This window comes from Vulpes vulpes, chromosome 5 (assembly GCF_048418805.1).
Source record: "Vulpes vulpes isolate BD-2025 chromosome 5, VulVul3, whole genome shotgun sequence".
Lineage (NCBI taxonomy): Eukaryota > Metazoa > Chordata > Mammalia > Carnivora > Canidae > Vulpes > Vulpes vulpes.
The window spans coordinates 64,091,531-64,105,858 of record NC_132784.1 but is presented as its reverse complement, the minus strand read 5'-3'; the positions used below and the strand labels follow the sequence as shown (position 1 = coordinate 64,105,858).

Sequence of the window (14,328 nt, the reverse complement as noted above, 5' to 3'; positions counted from 1 at the left end):
TCTAGGTGAGGTCACGCTGTGGACCCAGGCCCACTGAATCTCTGTCTGGTATGTGGGCCTGGGTGGGAGGAGCGAGTGGAAGGAGGTCTCTAGTCACCTGGCAGCTGCGTCAAAGGGAGATCTCACGCCACTGACCAATATGAGTTGGTGGGGGATGCTTCAGTTTATTCTGCCACCGTGGGCACAGTACTATAGTTCCCAGAGGCCCCTGCTCTAGGCTAGCAGCCCCTAGCCAAAGCTGGCCCGTAATCTGACTACCATCCCTCTCAAAAGGTCACTTCAGAACTCCCTGAAGGACAACAACAGGGGGGACCAGAGTGGCTCAGCTTGGGTGGAGGTGGGGTGGTAGCAGCGACCTGCCTCAAGCGACCTCCATCCCACCCCCTGGAACCCAGAGTCCTGGTCCCCCTTCTCTGACACCAGGGTCCTTTGCTAGCTACATCTGTTCAGGGCACCCTCACAGCTCCTGGCCCTTCAGCCTGCATGGGGGTGTCCTGACCCCTGTTGCCACCACATAAGCCTGTGACCTCCAGACCTGGGCACAGACACCCCCTCCCTCCCCACCCCCATGTCAGGCTCTACCACGGAAGCTTGACCAGAGGTCTTCCAGCTTGTGGGCAAATGTCTAAAACAGAAGCCAAGCTGCTCTGACGAAGGCTGAGCCTCCGGACACCTGTCCTCCCGACAGCCCTCCCTTGCTTCTGCAGGAGCGCTGACCGGCCCAAAATCTGGCCCCACCCCTTCATCCTCGAGCCAGGAGAAGGGCCCAGATCAGAGCTACGGCTCAGCCAAGGCCCAGCCCGCCAGCTCCAGTCCAGCCCTAGGCCTCTCAGGCAGCGCTGCTGTGTTTCATCTCTGACTCTGCGAAAGGCCGAGGAGGGCACAGAAGACCCCAGCATGCGGGTGAGGTCTGGAGGAAGTGGGTCAGCGCAGGGCTGTGAATGAGCCAGGCCAGGCCTGCTCTCCCTGCCCCTCTCCCCTCTCCTCCCCTGGCCACCAAAATAGCTCACTAAGCAGCCAGGCCAAGACCCTCCCCTTGCAGGGGGAAGGCGGAGCAAGCTGCCCAGAGCCAGGCTTTAAAACCCCCTGGGCTGCCGGAGAGCTCCACTCCCTGGCAGGAGGCACTGCCTTGGGCACCCCGTCCACCCATCCATCCACCCATCTGTCCGTCTGTCTGTCCGTGCCTCCAGCCTGCCCTCCTGCAGCCATGTCCCGGCCACTGTCAGACCAGGAGAAGAGAAAGCAGATCAGTGTGCGTGGCCTAGCAGGTGTGGAGAATGTGACGGAGCTCAAGAAGAACTTCAACCGACACCTGCATTTCACACTCGTCAAAGACCGCAATGTGGCCACCCCAAGAGACTACTACTTTGCGCTGGCCCACACTGTTCGTGACCACCTCGTGGGCCGCTGGATCCGCACACAGCAGCACTACTACGAAAAGGACCCCAAGGTGCTGCTTGGAGTGTCCTGGGTGGGAAAGGGGTCAGGATAGGGGGGTCCCCAAGAGGGCCAGATTGTAAGTGGCAGCCCTTTGTAGGGTCAGGGTTTTTCTGCGGGCAAAATCAAGGGTTCCTTCCAGGGACGGAGGTTGGAGGAACAGGGGCACCAAGTGTTGTTGGTGCCAAGACGACCCAGGTAGAGAAACCTGGGGTGGGGGCAGGTGCGTGTGTTGGGGGCTCGGATCAGGTGGGCTGGTTGCAAAGGCTTGGTGCCCATTCAGGAAGTGGAGGGGCTTCTGGTGGTTGGGAAGACCCCCGGGCCTGGGTTGGACCTGAAGTGGAAGGACGGGTCATCAAATCTGCAGGCGGTGTGTCTGTGCCACCGGTGGTGCTGGACAGCTGGGGTAGGGGGATCAAGTGTCTGTTGGGGTCATGGTAAATGTCAGCAACCTGACACTCTCGGGCAGGGGGGGAGGGGCCAGCAAGTGGGCCAGGGAGGGGACCTGGGAAATGGGGAGACCAGGTACCCTCAGCATCCCGGATTCTGGTATCTCTCTGCCCCTTCTTGGGGCTGAGGCTGGAGGACAAAGGGGAACTAACTGGGCACTGCAAGAACAGGAGGTGGCCAACTCTCCCCGTGACTCATGGTGACCTTGAGCAAATGACTGATTCCCCTGCACCTCAGGCTTTGCCCTCTGGGGGAGTACTTGGAGGTGCTTCTCTGGGTCCTGACTCCCCTATGGGCTGCCGGGAGGCTTATGTGCGATGGCAGGGGTTTTCAGCTCTCCTAAGCACCCCAGTCCCCAAGGTAGATATGGGAGCCCCATTTTGCAAATGAGGACATTGAGGCTCAGAGAAGAAAAGCGATGTATCTAAAGTCAGAGGCAATGCTAGACCAGAACCAATGCTAGACCGATGGTTCCAGAAGCCTGTGATGAGGAGAAAACAAATGGAGACAGGGCTGGCAGGAGTGGGACAGGAGGTGTGAGAGGCCTGGCTAAATGCTGCTAGGCAGCCCTGACTCCTGCCCTGCACCTGTCTCTCTGGGCAGAGGATCTACTATCTGTCTCTGGAGTTCTACATGGGACGGACACTACAAAACACCATGGTGAACCTGGCCTTGGAGAATGCCTGTGACGAGGCCACCTACCAGGTGCGGAGGGGGACGGGAGTGGGGGTGAGAGTGGGGCGAGCCTGAGTAATTGGGGGATACACCTGCTGGCCTTTGGCCTTGACCACTGCCACCCCCTGCCCCCTCCAGCTGGGCCTGGACATGGAGGAGCTGGAGGAGATTGAGGAGGATGCAGGGCTGGGCAACGGGGGCCTGGGTCGGCTGGCCGGTAAGTGTGCAGGGTGGCAGGGGTGGGGTGGGTAGAAGGGTTCCTTCTTGCCAAGCCCCTGACACCCACCTCTCTGGAAACCCCTAGCATGCTTTCTGGACTCCATGGCAACACTGGGCCTGGCTGCCTATGGCTACGGGATCCGCTATGAGTTTGGGATTTTTAACCAGAAGATCTGTGGGGGCTGGCAGGTGAGCAGCCTTGGGCCCTGGTCTGGTGGGGACCCAGGCCTGATGGAGAGAAAACCCATTGGATCATCCATCTCTGGATAGATCCAGAACCAGCCTCAGCTTTGACAGAAAGCATCTTTGTTCCTTCCCCCTGACCCCAAAAGCTTCTGGTCACTCTTGGAATGGGTGGTCCATGCCTGAGGAACTTCTCAGGCTCCCATTACACACACCCTGTCCCATCAGATATCCCACCAGGCCAGGGGCCCACCCCAGGGCTCTAATTTGCACTCTATAGAGGGCACACTAGGGCTACTGCTCCTGCCCTACCCATTGCCCCTCTGGATCTGACGTTGCCTTCCTTTCTCCCCAACCTGCCTTGGGCTCAGATGGAGGAGGCTGATGACTGGCTTCGCTACGGAAACCCCTGGGAGAAGGCCCGACCTGAGTTCACGCTGCCTGTGCACTTCTATGGCCGAGTAGAACACACCAGCCAGGGGGCCAAGTGGGTGGACACCCAGGTGAGGTAGTGGGGGCAGCTCCCAGTGAAAGGGTAGTGGGGAGGAGACTCTGGAAGAAAACAAGGAGATACAGAGAAAGAGCCTGGGGGCTACTGGACCCGGTGCTCTTTCCAATGGAGGACACTGAGGCTCAGAGAGGTTAAGTGATCTACTCAAGGTCAAACAGCTGGAGCTAGGAGAGGCTAGAGACAGGGTCATAGAGGACCCAGGTCAAGCACAGAGCCCAGGAGGAGGAGAGAGTCTCTACCCTGCCCCCCGCAGTGCCCTTCCCCTGGCCTGGCTCCTTTCCACCTCACAAGACTCTTCCAAGAATAATCACGGTGACTTGACTCCCCAGCACATCTAAACTGGCAGCTCGATGGGAAACAAAGCAACAGCCCAGAAAGACGGACAGGGAGAAAATGAGCACCATGAGAGAATTGACTTGTTCAAGGTCACACAAGTTAGAGGGAGCCTAAAGTCAAACCAGGTGTCTGAATCCCAGCTCCATGAGTTCTTTCAGCTGTGGCTGGAGGTCATGAACCTCCAGGTGACTGCACAGAAATCTCTTGGCTTTCAGACTCGGGCATTTGTTCTGCTATCATCCGTGATAAGATTCAGCAGGGGCTCTGGCGGCCCACCTAGCTCTCTGCTCTTGGGCCAGTTCCTTCCCTCCTTGAACTGCAGCTTCCACTCTGTTCCAAGTACAGGCTCAGTTACTTAGTGCTGGAAGGAAGGGTGCTGCCCCTGGGGGGCATGGATGTGCCCCCTGCCCTGTAGTGACAGGAACTGTCGGCAGCAGTTATTGAAGTTTGCTAGTTGTGGGAGGTGGGGACAGCATTAGTCATTGCTAATTAACCCCCTGGTCAACCAGGCAGAAGAAGCCCTTCGGACAAACTTGACATCTGTGTCCCCTTTAGCTGGGCCCCAGGCTCCCCCCAGCCCTCTCAGGAGCCCACAGCATCCTCTACGTTGTGCTCAGGCCAGGTGGGCCTGCTCATCACCGTCACTACAGGGTGACCACTAGCAGAGCCCCCCCTCTGTTCCTCACAAGCAGCCAGGCAAGGTGGGGTGGGGGGTGTGGGGAGTTCTGGTGGGGGATCCTCTCTATGATGAGGTCCAGAGACGTTGAGAGGTTTGCTCATGGTCACCCAGAGTTGGCACTAAAAGCTGAGGCAGGAGGATGCCTGGGTGGCTCAGCAGTTTAGAGCCTGCCTTCCGCCCAGAGCGTAATCCCAGGGTCCTGGGATCGAGTCCCGTGTCGGACTCCCTGCATGGGAGGCTCTCTGCCTGTGTCTCTGCCTCTCTCTGTATGTCTTTCATGAGTAAATAAATAAAATCTTAAAAAAAAAATACGGGGCAGGGAGTTGGCAGGGCACAGGGACAAAGCCTGGGATTCAGCTCTCAGGGTGCCACGGGGTCATGGGGCAGACACCCAGCTCCTGACAGCACACCGGACGTCCCCCCGCAGGTGGTGCTGGCCATGCCTTATGATACCCCTGTGCCTGGCTATCGCAACAACGTCGTCAACACCATGCGCCTGTGGTCGGCCAAGGCCCCCAATGACTTCAACCTCAAGGACTGTGAGTCCAGCCCTGGTCACTGGCAGCCCCACCCTCCCTGGCCTGCACTCAAGTCCGAGCCTGACACTGGCCCCACTTTCCCCCCTCAGTCAATGTCGGTGGCTACATCCAAGCTGTGCTGGACCGGAACCTGGCTGAGAACATCTCGCGTGTCCTGTACCCCAATGACAACGTACGTTGTCACCTCCTGGGCTGGGAACAGGAAGCCTGAGAGCCTGGGAGAGGGCAGAGGACTGGGAGGGCTGGTCTCTGGTACCTAGTCACACCCAGGACGGTTTTTTTTTTTAAGTTTGTTTGTTTATTTATTTATTTTGGTAATCTCTACACCCAGAGTGGGGCTCGAACTCATGACCCAGAGATTAAGAGTCATGTGCTTTTCCAACTGAGCCAGTCAAGTGCCCTGCACCCAAGATATATGGTTGGCTCCTTTGTGTTCTGTTTTTCCTCTGAGTTCTTTAACAGGATGCCTAAGTCCTGGGGACAGCAAGTTAGGGCAGGGCGCTTTGGAGGAGCTGTTGTTCCCTGGCAGTGCTGACAGTACCCCTGGTCCTTGTGTGCCCCCTCCCTAACACTATCCCCCGCTGCTACTTCTTGGTGGGGGAAAGACCCTGGGCAAAAGTCTCCTGGCCATACCCACAGCAGCATTAGGCCACCCCCTACCACCACCTTGACTTGCTCAGCCTTGTGCTGAACTATTTCCCAGTTCTTTGAGGGGAAAGAGCTGCGTCTGAAGCAGGAGTACTTTGTGGTGGCCGCCACCCTCCAAGACATCATCCGCCGCTTCAAGTCTTCCAAGTTTGGCTGCCGTGACCCTGTGCGCACAAGCTTTGATGCCTTTCCAGATAAGGTACCAGGGTCCAGGGAGGGTCCCTCTCTACACCTCCCAGGATGTGTGGCATCGCCTCTCCCCTCCAGTCTCAGCTCACCCCACTCACTCTATAAATGAGGGGGTAGAGGCTGGAGGCTGGTGGTGTGTGAGGGTGACCTGCTCAGAAGCCTCAATCAATGGGCACATACCCTGGGAACGTCACCCTCGTCCTGTCCACAACTCCTCCGATGAGGCCTACTACCCTTGGCTAAGCCCTGGAACCACATGGGCCCTTGGAGGGGGCTCCAAAGGGTCAGAGGACAGTGATCACAGCCGTAGTTTGGATCCCAGACTGATTCCCAGCCCCACTCTCCACAGGTGGCCATCCAGCTCAATGATACCCACCCGTCCTTGGCCATCCCTGAGCTGATGAGGATCCTGGTCGACCTGGAGCGGCTGGACTGGGACAAGGTGGGCTTCAGGACCCCTCAACCCCCGCTTGACCCTCTCTGTCTCAGGGTTCCCTTCCTAGTCTGGGAAGCAGAAGTATGTGAGCGCAGCCCCCATGGAACAGACAGCAGTGCGAGGCCCAGGGGGCGAGTGTCTTAGAACCCAGGGATGGGGCCCAGACTCTGGGCTACACACCATGTATGGAGAGCCATCCAAGTTAGGCCTGGGGGTTCCTGACTCCCCAACCCTGCCTATCAGGCCTGGGATGTGACGGTCAGGACCTGCGCCTACACCAACCACACGGTCCTGCCTGAGGCCCTAGAGCGCTGGCCCGTGCATCTTATTGAGACGCTGCTGCCCCGACACCTCCAGATCATCTATGAGATCAACCAGCGCTTCCTTAACGTGAGTGAGGGAGGCCTGGGCTGGGGGGTGGGGGAGTGCTGCGGAAGGCGGGTGCAGCACGCATCCTGAGACTCAATGGGCAGGGCTCTGAGGGTATGGGGCTGGGGACCTGGGTTCCTGAGCCCACACCTGAGCTCTGGGCTCTCCCTACACAGCGGGTGGCAGCTGCTTTCCCAGGGGATGTAGACCGGCTGCGGCGCATGTCGCTGGTGGAAGAGGGCGCGGTGAAGCGCATCAACATGGCTCACCTGTGCATTGCGGGCTCACATGCTGTCAATGGCGTGGCTCGAATCCACTCAGAGATCCTCAAGAAAACCATGTGAGCCCTCTCCCTCCCGCTGGCTCCTCCCCTGATGACCCCCCCCACCCCCCGCTCCTCCCGCTGGCCCCGCCCCCACCCTGCCTCCGCTAGCAGCCGGGGGAGGGGTCCTCACTACCTGACCCCCCAGCTGGCCCTTCCCACAGGTAGCACGGCATTTATAAGTGTCATGGCCCAGATGTCCAGGACAGTCTTATCCCCAGATGACCCCTTCTCACCTACAGCCACCCCCTCACCTCCGGGCCCCTCTCTGCAAGAAACCAGAGCGGGGCCTCCGGGACTAGGTGTTCCTTCCGCAGGGATGAGTAGTGACTCTCCAACCTAATCCTGCAGCTTCAAGGACTTCTACGAGCTGGAGCCTCATAAATTCCAGAATAAGACCAACGGCATCACCCCTCGTCGCTGGCTAGTTCTGTGTAACCCTGGACTGGCAGAAGTCATTGCTGAGGTGAGAGATCACTGTATGGCCAGTAGGTGTCAACATGGGTCACTAGGGGGATCAGCAGTGTAAGGACATATAGGTGGGTTATTGTAGGGGGCCCCCCAGGAGGGCTGAAATCCGTCCAGCACTGCGTTCCCCAAGCCTTGCATGTGCCTGGAGGAGGGGAACCATTTTCTCGTATGCATGAGGATGCTCTGTGGGCTTGTGGAGGCCAACCAGGTGGGAATTCACAGTCCAATGGAGAGGGTCACCAACAGGTCACATCTGAAGTGAGACTGGCAAGGGGCACGGATTGTGAGCAGGGCCTCAAGGTCATTGCCTGTCTGAGGAGAAGGCCAGGAGAAAGGCCCCCTGGGGTCAGGGCGGGTCAGCCATCAGAGTCCCAGGTCTGAAGGGAAAATGCAGTGCCCTGCACACACTGCATCCCTGCTTGGAGGCTGGAAAAGGAGGGGCTGTCTGCAGGGACTGGGCTTGGCTGAGCTGGAAAGGGACCCCTCCAGGAAGGAGAACCAAAAAGGGGCACAGGCTTGACTGTGAGCCATCTCCCACAGCGCATTGGGGAGGACTATATCTCAGACCTGGACCAGCTGCGCAAACTGCTCTCCTTCGTGGATGACGAAGCCTTTATCCGGGATGTGGCCAAAGTGAAGCAGGTAGGCAGTGCTATGACCTGGGACACTTGTGCCAGGGTGGGAAGGAGTGGGCCAGAGGTGCTGGGTGCCCGGGTTGGGAATGGCCAAGGGAGCTTGGCTCTCCCGCAGCCTTAGGCCCCTGGTGGAAGTTGCCTGGAGTCCATGGTGAGAGGGCATCATTTGACTCCACTGGAAGAATGCTAACATTGATTAGCAATGTCTGCTCTGGGCCCAGCGTGGAGAAAGGTGGCAAGTGAGCCTCCCGTCGTCTACCTTTCTGGGCAAGAAATGGCACTGTAGGATTCCTGAGTCTAAGTCCTGTTGGTGAGCTCTTCCCCATCCCCACCTTCAGGAAAACAAGTTAAAGTTCGCTGCCTACCTAGAGAGGGAATACAAAGTCCATATCAACCCCAACTCGCTCTTCGACATCCAGGTGAAGCGAATTCATGAATATAAACGCCAGCTCCTCAACTGCCTCCACATCATCACCCTGTACAATCGTGAGTGGCGGGGTTTCACTCTGGCTCGCAGGGCTCCCCTCTGTACACCTGTTGGTGTACTACATACTTCCAATTCAATGTCTCTCTTTTGGCTTTGGGCCAACTCTTGAGACATAGATTATCTCCATTTCATAAACAGGCAAATGGAGGCTCAGAGAGGGGGAAATGAGAGATTGGAGGTTACATAGCCAGTGGTTGTCCAAATCAGGTCTACTATCTCTCAGCCAGGGCCCTGGCTGGATGCATGCTGTCAGGAGGTATTGCCAGAGGGAAAACCTGGCCCACTGTTCTGTGTTTCTCCACAGGCATCAAGCAGGAACCCAATAGGTTTGTCGTGCCCCGAACTGTGATGATTGGAGGGAAGGTGAGAAGTCAGGCCACAGACTGTGGCTCTGGTCCTTTGGCATCCAGGTTGAGGGTGGCCTGGCTGGGTTGCAGGATAGGGGGCAGGACGCCGGACTGTGCAGCTGACCCCAAACTGTGCCCCCACAGGCTGCCCCTGGATACCACATGGCCAAGATGATCATCAAACTCATCACAGCCATTGGGGATGTGGTTAACCACGACCCAGTGGTAGGAGACCGCCTCCGTGTGATCTTCCTGGAGAACTACCGAGTCTCGCTGGCAGAGAAAGGTGGGGTGCCACCAGAGGGAGGCTCTGAGGAGTTCAGCCAGGAAGGAATATCTGTCACCTGTTCCTTAGCATACTGGCACTTGGAAGAAAAATCTGGGAGAGGACAATCCTCAAATCACAAGGATGTCCCCCTCTGATGGTGTAATTTCAGGCAGTACAGAATGAAATTATAGAGAAGATTGAAATTAGTGGGAAGATTTGCCCTTCAAATCACACACACATAGTGGGTGGAGGTGGGGAGAGAGTCCAGGTTAGATCTCAGGTGTTCAAGATCATTAAGCAGTTGCGGGGAGGCTGGTGGTGAGATGGAGATTCAGTTGGTTACTTCTGGAGGGTGAGGGTGGAGGGGGCTCTGAATCTGCTATACCTATGGCCAGCCTAACTCCACAGTCCCTAGCTGGGGTGGGACTGTACCCGGAACTGAGCTTGTACCCTGTGGCTACCCCACAGTGATCCCAGCTGCTGACCTCTCCGAGCAGATCTCCACAGCAGGCACGGAGGCCTCAGGCACTGGCAACATGAAGTTCATGCTCAATGGAGCTCTGACCATTGGCACCATGGACGGAGCCAATGTAGAGATGGCAGAGGAGGCGGGAGAAGAAAACTTCTTCATCTTCGGCATGCGGGTAGAGGACGTGGAAAAGCTTGACCAGAGAGGGTATGGGGGTCAAGGGCTCCAAAGTTCACAGTCCACGGGCAGGAGGCCCTGAGGTGTGGCTACTAGAGGGTAGGGCTCCCTGGAAAGGCTGGCCCAGGCTGCACGGCGTGTTAGTTTTGGCCACGAGGATTCTGGAGAACTTGGGAGGAGGGACTTATAACACAGAAGGCTAGTGGCAGGGGAAAAGAAGACACTTGGAACTGAAGGAAAAAGAAGAAGAAATTATATCAATTCTAGGACATATTATTTCTGGCATTTCTGGAAGTAATATTAAGTTCTTAGGTCCCTGGCAGCTGTGGCAAAAAGAGAACTAGGAGTACAGTAAGAACAGCTGTGCTTATGGACAGATGTGCAGTTCTTCAAAGTAGATATTTTCCTGGCATTACATTTTTTTTATTAAGATTTTATTATTTATTCATGAGAGACACACAGAGAAAGAGGCAGAGACACAGGCAGAGGGAGAAGCAGGCTCCATGCAGGGAGCCTGATGGGGGACTCGATCCCAGGACTCCAGGATCACGCCCTGGGCCGAAGGCAGATGCTCAACCGCTGAGTCCCCCCAAGCGTCCCAATATTTTTTTAAAAATAATTTTCCGCCTTGCTTGTAGTTCTCTTTTTTTAAAAAAGATTTTTATTTATTTATTCATGAGAGACAGACAGACAGAGAGAGAGAGGCAGAGACACAGGCAGAGGGAGAAGCAGGCTCCATGCTGGGAGTGTGATGTGGGACTTAATCCTGGATCTCCAGGATCTTATCCTGGGCTGAAGCCGGCGCTAAACCGCTGAGCCACCCAGGCTGCCCCATCCCAATATTTCTTAAAATTTATTTTAAAATATATTTTTTCCTTCTCATGAAAGCAATACGTGCTCCCTAATTAGAAAAATACAAAATCCCAAATAACAAGTCATTCATAATCTCATCACCCATTTTTAAAGCCACAGCCCTTTTGCTATGAATTTATGTGTGTGTGTACATGTGTACATATATAAAAGTTGGGAATAATGCACATACAATTTTGAGGTCTTAACACAACTTTGGATCCTGATATCATTAAATGGCCTTTAAAATATTTAACATGTTTGTATAGGGTTCTATCGTAATGGACATACTATAACTTATTTAAGCAGTTCCCTGGTGTTGGACCTTATGGTTGATTTCTGCTGTTTGTCAGTGTAAATATCACTGTGATGACCATCCTTTTATATCTACGTCCACATCTTTATTTCCTTTAGTTGATTATTAGAGGGGATATTTCCAAGCCCCAAAAAGTATGAGTTTTTTTTTTTTAAGCATGAGTTCTTAAGGCTCTTGATGCATGTTGCCAAATGCTTTCCAGAAAGTTGGTACCAGTTTACACTCCCACCTACTGCTTCTGAGAGCTGGCATTAAATATTGAAAGGAAATCCTCCCGTTGGGCTTGACTAGGAAGTTCAGACTTTGTCCTTTGGACAAGAGGGAGATAGGACATGTTCTGAGCAAGATCCAGCATGTTCAGAAGCAGGCTCCAGAAGGAGAGTCTGGGCTGCAAGGTGGAGACTGGACTATGTGTGTGTGTGTGTGGGGGGGGGTACAGGTGGGGGCCCAGGGTAGGGGCTGATACCAGAACGCAAAGAGAGTGGCCTGAGTGTCAGTGCTGGGGATGGGGGTCATGGATGTCCTCTGCCTCTCTGCCCCTTCCTGTCCATGAATCTGACCAACTGCACCCACTCCTTGACCTGGGCGGCCAGATGGAAGTGGGGAGGAAAGAAAAGAGATGAGACTGGCCTTGGGGAGGGCTTTGAACCCTGAGGGGTGACTTAGGGGTGCTTGCACTGGCTCAGAAAGTGGCACCCAGGGGGCAAGCTGGCACCGGGCCAGCAATAAGTGCGGTTGGACAGTGAGTTTAAGGAGCTTCCTGGAGGATTGGTCTGTTGGTTCCTCCTGGGGCCTGAAGGCAGATGGACTTGGGAGAGGGAATGGGAAAAGCCATTCAGGAAGGAAACACACCAGTTGGGAGAGGTGGTGGCATGTGAGAGGAAGAGCACTTGGTCTAGGGCCTTGGCTCTGCTGCTTCCCTTTCTTCCTCTCCAGGCCTCAAGCACATAAGGGGAATGAGAAGCTGAGCAGGGAGGGGATGCCTGAGTGGCTCAGGGGTTGAGCACCTGCCTTTGGCACAGGGTGTGATCCTGGGTTCCTGGGTTCCAGTCCCATACTGGGCTCCTTGCATGGAGCCTGCTTCTCCGTCTGCCTGGGTCTCTGCCTCTCTCTCTCTCTCTCTGTGTCTCTCATGAATAAGTAAATAAAATCGTAAAAAAAAAAAAAGCTGAGCAGAAAAGGGAAGCAGCCTCTGGGGAAGGACCTCCCAAGGGGTTGTGGCCCCTCCAGGGAAGGCAGCAGCCCACTGGGCCTGACTTTTAAATTTTTTTTTATTTTTAAATATTTTAGTTATTCATTCATGAGAGACACACACACAGAGGCAGAGACATAGGCAGAGGGAGAAGCACACTCCCTGTGGGGAGCTTGATGTGGGACTCCATTCCAGGACTCCAGGGTCACGACCTGAGCCAAAGGCAGATGCTCAACCACTGAGCCACCAGGTGCCCTGGGCCTGGCTTTTGACCCTGGGACTTCGGATTTCTCTGATTTTCTCCGGAGAAGGAGCCAGGAAGTCCTTTTCATGGTGCGGACCCCTCTTCCCCCACAGGTACAATGCCCAGGAGTACTATGACCGAATTCCTGAGCTCCGGCAGATCATTGAGCAGCTGAGCAGTGGCTTCTTCTCCCCCAAACAGCCAGACTTGTTCAAGGACATTGTCAACATGCTCATGCATCATGACCGGTGAGCTGTCCGGCCAGGGAACTGTGCAGGTGGGACTGCTGGGCTGAACTGGGCTCAGGTGCTGCATGGGGAGACTGGGCAGGGGTCCTGGGCATTTGGGGCCAGGCTCCTTTGGAAGCACGGAAGCAGCTTCAGTCTCCTGGCTCCCAGACCACCAGGACAGGATGGGCTCGGCCCTTGACCTTATGGAGCCTCCTCCCTCTCTATTCATCTCCAGGTTTAAAGTGTTTGCAGATTATGAAGAATACATTAAATGCCAGGAGAAAGTCAGTGCCTTGTACAAGGTGAGGCGTCCCGGGCCAGGGGTTGGCAAGGCTCTAGTGGTCCTGGCTGGGATGTGGTGGAAGGTGCAGATCCCACTGGCAGAATGAACCCAGAGCTCTCTTTTGGCCTGTTTAGAACCCAAGAGAGTGGACAAGGATGGTGATCCGGAACATAGCCACATCAGGCAAGTTCTCCAGCGACAGAACCATTGCCCAGTACGCCCGGGAGATCTGGGGCATAGAGCCTTCACGCAAGCGCCTCCCAGCCCCGGATGAGACCATCTGAGCCTCCAGACCAGACCTCAAACTAACCTCTGAGTTTGTTTGCAATCCCTTGTGCCAGCCCAGCGCCTCATCCACAGTGGGGTACTGGAGTTCCATCTCTCAGCCTCTCCCTGGAACCCCCCACTTCCCCCCCAGCCTCAAGATCCCAGTGTCCAGCGTGACTAAGGACACTGCTCCCATCCTGCCCTCTGGCTCCCCGCTCCCTCCTATTTATGGGTCTGACCAGCTGCACCCACTCCCCAGTAAATTGATTCTCCTTGGGAGCCTCCTTACTCTTCTGTTGGGAAATATTTTTAGGTCTGGGCAGGCACAACAGCAGCTGCGCAGTCACCGTGCCTTACCCACCCCCACCCGCAGGTGCGTCCCCTCTGAAGGAGGGGGCAGCCCACAGGGGCGGGGCCCGAGATTCTCCAGCCTCCTTTCCGGCGTCACCCTCCACGCCTCTCTTCCCAGAGCTGTGTCCATACTAGGTCAGCGGCCTGCCAGGCTGGCTGAGGGCGGAGCGTCCTCCTGGGTGGGGCCCACCAGGGCTGGGAGCTGGAACTTGGGCAGAGGCCTCCTGGGCTACAGAGGATCCACGCGGTCCCGGGCTGGACCTGGGAGGGGGAGGAGCCTGTGGGTGGTTGGCGCCTTCTTGGCCCCGCCCTTAGCCCCGCCCCACTGCGGCGTTTAAGGGTCTCTAAGCAGGTGGCTACGCTAGGTCTAAAGTGGTGCGGGGGGGGGGTGGTTAGGGCGGTGGACACTCACAGTCTAAGCTAGGCCGGAATTGCCCTCCCCCTCACTTTGGGGAAACTGAGGACCAGAAAGGGCCTGTTTCTAGGCTTCATATCACGAAGATTGAGGTGTGGGGGAGGTCCTGCTTCCCTAGCCCTAAGGCAAGAAGGGGCAAGCCTCGAAAGGCACGTTTGAGGCCCGTGGTTTCATAGTGAGTGTATTTGAACATAAGCGGCCGGAAATGGTTACCGGCTCCCCTAGGCTTGGCTTGTGGGGACCCCAACTGCCTGTGGCTGCCCCTCCCAAGTTCCTCCTCGCAGGTGGTGGGGGGGCCCTCACGCGGGTCTCCAGTCTCCAAGCTGCGCCGAAC

The 14,328-nt window shown here is 56.1% G+C and overlaps 1 protein-coding gene across 1 annotated transcript; it reads left to right on the top strand.

Moving 5' to 3' along the window:
• The first annotated feature begins 697 nt into the window (after positions 1–697).
• On the top strand, positions 698–13,507 carry PYGM (glycogen phosphorylase, muscle associated). Its single transcript, XM_026004528.2, has 20 exons — positions 698–1,450; positions 2,491–2,592; positions 2,701–2,779; positions 2,867–2,970; positions 3,336–3,467; positions 4,918–5,029; positions 5,119–5,201; positions 5,733–5,876; positions 6,216–6,308; positions 6,546–6,692; positions 6,848–7,011; positions 7,345–7,459; positions 8,005–8,106; positions 8,438–8,585; positions 8,891–8,949; positions 9,078–9,219; positions 9,670–9,877; positions 12,562–12,696; positions 12,914–12,980; positions 13,096–13,507. Exons 1-20 carry the CDS (start codon positions 1,208–1,210, stop codon positions 13,243–13,245), a joined length of 2,529 nt encoding a protein of 842 aa, XP_025860313.1. The 5' UTR covers positions 698–1,207; the 3' UTR covers positions 13,246–13,507.
• Positions 13,508–14,328: the final 821 nt, after the last annotated feature.